At 43.3% G+C, this 4587-nt stretch overlaps 1 protein-coding gene across 1 annotated transcript; it reads right to left on the bottom strand.

Moving 5' to 3' along the window:
• Window positions 1-618: 618 nt before the first annotated feature.
• LOC147157740 (uncharacterized) lies at window positions 619-1881 on the bottom strand. Its single transcript, XM_086062933.1, has 5 exons — window positions 1568-1881; window positions 1382-1489; window positions 1281-1298; window positions 1064-1188; window positions 619-983 (listed from the first exon to the last, which is right to left on the bottom strand). Exons 1-4 carry the CDS (start codon window positions 1734-1736, stop codon window positions 1073-1075), a joined length of 411 nt encoding a protein of 136 aa, XP_085919059.1. The 5' UTR covers window positions 1737-1881; the 3' UTR covers window positions 619-983; window positions 1064-1072.
• Window positions 1882-4587: the final 2706 nt, after the last annotated feature.

Below are 4587 nucleotides of genomic sequence, written 5' to 3'. Positions count from 1 at the left end.
AAAAATCAATCAATAAATTATTGTCCCCCGGGGATAATTAAAGTTTTTTTCCGATTCTGATCTATATACATAACTTTAAACAGCCAGCACACCGACCTTATCAGGAGTGATCAGATTGAAGTGTTCCCACATTTCAGAACGACCTCTCTCTACCTGGCTGGCTCCAAATGTAACGACGCAAGGCAATGACAATTCAACAGCACCAACAACACACCGACAACCCACGAATAGTACATTGTTTAGAGCGGTTATAAAGGGTTGACGCTCAAATTCAAAACTGCTTTCACCTGTCGAGAATCACGTGATTGGACCGCGAACCAGGCATGTGATTCATTCGGACAGCGAATCAGTCGCTGCTTCGGACGTCATATGTCACGTGACTTTTTCCGCGCCAAAACAAGCTTTGAAGCAGTGGTTCTATGGAATTGTAGTTCATTGTTTGAAGCTTGTATCGAAGCTTCAGTGTCGCACTGCCATCACGAGCTAGCAGGAGAGCAGGTGAAAAGGAAGCGTTAGTTAAGAATGTCCTACGTCCTGTAGGTGAGAAGAAGACGCTGGTGGGCAGGAGGAGCTTCCAGAAACTTGACCAAACTCGGAAAAAAACATACATTTTGCTTCTTTTTTTTCATTCATCATCCTTTTATTGGTCCAATATTTACATCACGAGGTCAAATAAGTGCAAACAACAACATTGTGATAAATGTACCAATTAACTGCTGACTGTTGAAGTGAAAGAAATTCTGGAAGAATCGAAGTAAGGATGATAGAGGAGGCAAACCCACAATCAAAAAATGTGATATAAATCTATTATTGCTATTAACTGCTTGATACCAAGAAAATCCTTCTCACCATGTGACTGACGATTTCATACAAATCAAACGAACAACAAAAGGAACTCAAATAAATCTCCAAAACAAATAAAAATTCTCTCTGTTTTCAAATCCAAGCACTTGGACGGAGACGTCTCTGTCGTGTCCCCACACCTGCACGAAGACGAGCACAGCAAATGGTGGACATGAATCCAGAGTCCAAGAACACGTGGAGTCCGCGTCAGCTCACTCACCGTGTGACGTCACGAGGAACTGGTCCCGGAATGGGCCTCGGGAACCGACTCGGAAGCAGGTTCGGCATCAGGCTCGGAAACGGACTTTGAGGCCGGCTCGGGATCGAGCTCGGAAGCGTCAGCAGCTGCGGGACGCAAAGATAGCGAGAGATGTGGAGCGTTTTTTCGCAAAGGTGGACATCGGACCCGGACAGGACTGCGAAGACGTTTGACTTACAAGCTGGAGCGTAGTCGGCTGCAAGGAAGAAAAGAGGAAGAAAGTTGCGACTTGTGATCCCGAATGTTGCCGGCAGGCAGGCCAACATTTGCGTCCCTCACCTGGTGGGCTTTTGTAGCGCCTGACGAGGAGCACGAGCAGCGGCGCCAGCAGAGCGAGGAGCGCCAAGGGGACAACAACGGCCAGCGTCACCTTAGTGGCGTCTTCCTCTTGACCAGACGTGAGAAGGAAGACGTGTGAATGACACGCAAGGATCGCGTGCGTGCGTGCGTGCGTGCGTGCGTTACCGTGGTTACTCAGGATGCTTCTTCTGTCCAGCTTGGTGACCATGTCGTCCTTGACGCCGGCCAGCTGGAAGACGCATTCGTAGCGGCCCTCCGCGTCGGCCGGCAGCTCCGCTTTCAGGTGGGCCGTCGTCTGGAAGGTTCCGTCGTGGTTGGGGAGGAGCTCTCCCATCTCCACGTCCTCGTGGAGCTCCTCGCCGTCCTTCCTCCAAAACAGGGCGGACGCCGCCGGGTAGAAACCGCTGGCGTGGCACGTGATCGGCGACGAAGGCGTCTTCTGCAGCAGCGACACCACCGGCAGCTCTGCCGGGCAAGGGATGGAGAAAATGTGTGAGAGGAACAAAGAAGGAAAGAAGGAAAAGTGTGGAGAAAGTGGCAGATGGAGTGGATGTGTGAGAGGAGAAAAAATTTATAAGCATAACAGATGGAGAAAATTTGTGGGAGAATGACAGACAGAGAGAAGGTGTGAGAGGACCAAAGACGGAAAACAAGCGCGAGAGTATGACAGGTAAAGTGAATGTATGAGAGGACCAAAGAAGGAAAGAACAAAAGATGAAGAGAACAGAAGAGAAGAGAGAAAGTGGGAGAATGACAGAGAGACCCTGAGAGAGGACAAACTTGAAGAGTAATGTGAGAGGACCAAAAACGGAAAGCGTGTGTGAGAAGAGAAAAGATGGAGAGAAAGTGAGTGGATGACAGATGGAGAACAAGTTTAACCCGTGGGCGTTATTTTTTTTTGATTAAATTCTTGTAATTGTTGCCAAAATCTGGCATTTCCTTTGAAGTGTGATAACTTAGTCATTTATGAATATTTTTTTCACTTTCAACCGCTCAAAATGTTCACTGGCATCAGACCTATCTATACATATATAGTTTAAAAAAAATATTCTTTTTTTTAATGCCCTCTATGGACAATAATAGCTAACAGCAAAATTAACTATGCTGTGTATATATATATGTAAAATAAAGGTCTAATTTGAATATTTCATATGACATATTTAGAGGCTTGAATAAGTCCATAAGTCATAACAATATCATTTTTTTATGCATGCCCAGTTTTTCACAATGGCATTTTTCTGAATAGCACAAAACTCTTGTAATTTTGCCAAAATCAGGCATTTCCTTTGAAGTGAGATAACTTAGTCATTTATGAATATTTTTTCACTTTCAACGGCTCAAAATGTTCAGTGGCATCAGACCTATCTATACATATATAGTTTTTATTTTAGTTTATTTTTTTAATGGATTTTTTTATGGACAATAATAGCAGTATTATGCTAATAGCAAGACTAACTATGCTGTATATATATATAAAATAAAAGACTAATTTGAATATTTCATATGACATAGTTAGAGGCTCAAACAAGGTCATAAGTCATAACAATATAATTTTTTTATGCATGCATTTTGTATTCATTTATTAGCCTTTGGCGCCACCTAGTGGATTTTTGTGTTAACACTCAACACACAAATTCCTCTATTTTCATGTTTATGACTCGTCAAAGAAGCGATTGCATCAGTAATCACGGAAAATGCATTATAACACATCAGGTTTACAGCATATCAAAAACTGTGATTTATAATGGGAGTCAATGAGCCAAAAACGGCCATTATTACAACAATTTAGTGTGAAGCTCTCCCTCCTGTTTGGTAATAATTATAAATTACAGCATGGCGCCAATTTGAACTTCTACATTTTTAAACAATCCTGGTAAAATGTCAGGTCCCTAGTGTATTTTTTTCAAATGCTTTTTCTTTGATAAAAAACAGAAAAACAGAAAAAAGCCAGAAAATGGACAAATAACGCCCACGGGTTAAATGGACAAGGGTGACTTTGGATGATAGGGAAAAAGTTGAGTTTAATTTTAAAGCCATGATTATCATTATTACTGGATGAGTGATAAAAAGGAAAAAAAACAAATAAAAAAAACCATGGTTCGTTACCATCAATAAAACAGTTAAAGTTCCGTTTCTTTTGATTTGCCTTTGCACGCTGTTATTAATCCCAAGGCAGAGGTTCCAAAAGGGATGGATGGTTGCGCTATCTTTTATTTTCCGGGGGGGTAAAAAAATGGGTGCTATATTTAAAAAGTGATGTTTTGGTGCACAATCGAATGGGTATTGTTAGAGTAAAATGCCTCCGAAGTTGCTGGTTTGAGGCAATGTGTTGAAACCAAACAATGATTTTGTTCACAATTATAATTGGGTATCTTCCCTTGTAGAGTACGACATCCCTAAAATGTTTTGTTAAAATAAAATACCAATGGTAATATATTCCAAAAACAAAAAAATTATTAGGCAATTAATTAGATGCTGCTGAGCTGCTCGTCTTTTGACCTTTGCAATATGGCGGCCACGTAGTCGCACTCGGACGAATGGGGTCCATGCCACGGACTTCCGACTTCCGTATTTTACACCTCAGCGCCTTTTCCGGCCACTGCCGGCCGCGTTCCAACACCCGCGCCCCCCAACTGCGCGCTCCCGCTCATTGGCGGGAGGGCTTCTCGGCTATCTGAAATGCTGCGGACACCGAGACAGACACGACACCCTCGCAGCCTCGCACCCGTCAACGGGAACGCGCAAGCGAGGGGCACAAAGGCGGAAGCGCAAGTTCTGGGACGCGGCCCACACGTCGATAACCGTAAACGGAAACATGTTGATGGGTAAAACCCCGGAAGTCCCGCCTCCTCCGTGGCATATAGTCCATCGTATGCGATATGTTGATTGGCACGAGCCATATCGGCCTTCTGCTGGAATGCTATTAAAACGCTAACCGTTTTGTCAAGCGGACACTTGACGTACGGTGGCGTTGCCTTTGTATAAGTAACCAATTTCCTCGTTTTAGATAAATGTTTACACGTCTTGAATACGTGGTTGGCCAACACCTGTGATGCCGTGGGTGATTTTGGCGGCTTTTGCCGTGGGGCGGCTACTTCCTGGTATCAGTGTCCAACTGTCTATATATATATATATATATATATATATATATATATATATTTTTTTTTTTTTGTATGTGGGTGAGT

This window comes from Leptonotus elevatus, chromosome 19, assembly GCF_054856555.1.
Source record: "Leptonotus elevatus isolate MCC_2025b chromosome 19, RoL_Lele_1.0, whole genome shotgun sequence".
NCBI classification, from domain to species: Eukaryota; Metazoa; Chordata; class Actinopteri; order Syngnathiformes; family Syngnathidae; genus Leptonotus; species Leptonotus elevatus.
This window is presented reverse-complemented; position numbering and strand designations above follow the sequence as displayed.

Bases quoted from the DNA above. Each gene is read 5' to 3' on its own strand.
- LOC147157740 (XM_086062933.1), bottom strand. From the start codon at position 1,736: ATGGGAGAGCTCCTCCCCAACCACGACGGAACCTTCCAGACGACGGCC. The intron at 1,490-1,567 runs GTAACGCACGCA...CGTCTGGTCAAG, and splicing joins AAGCATCCTGAGTAACCACG to AGGAAGACGCCACTAAGGTG.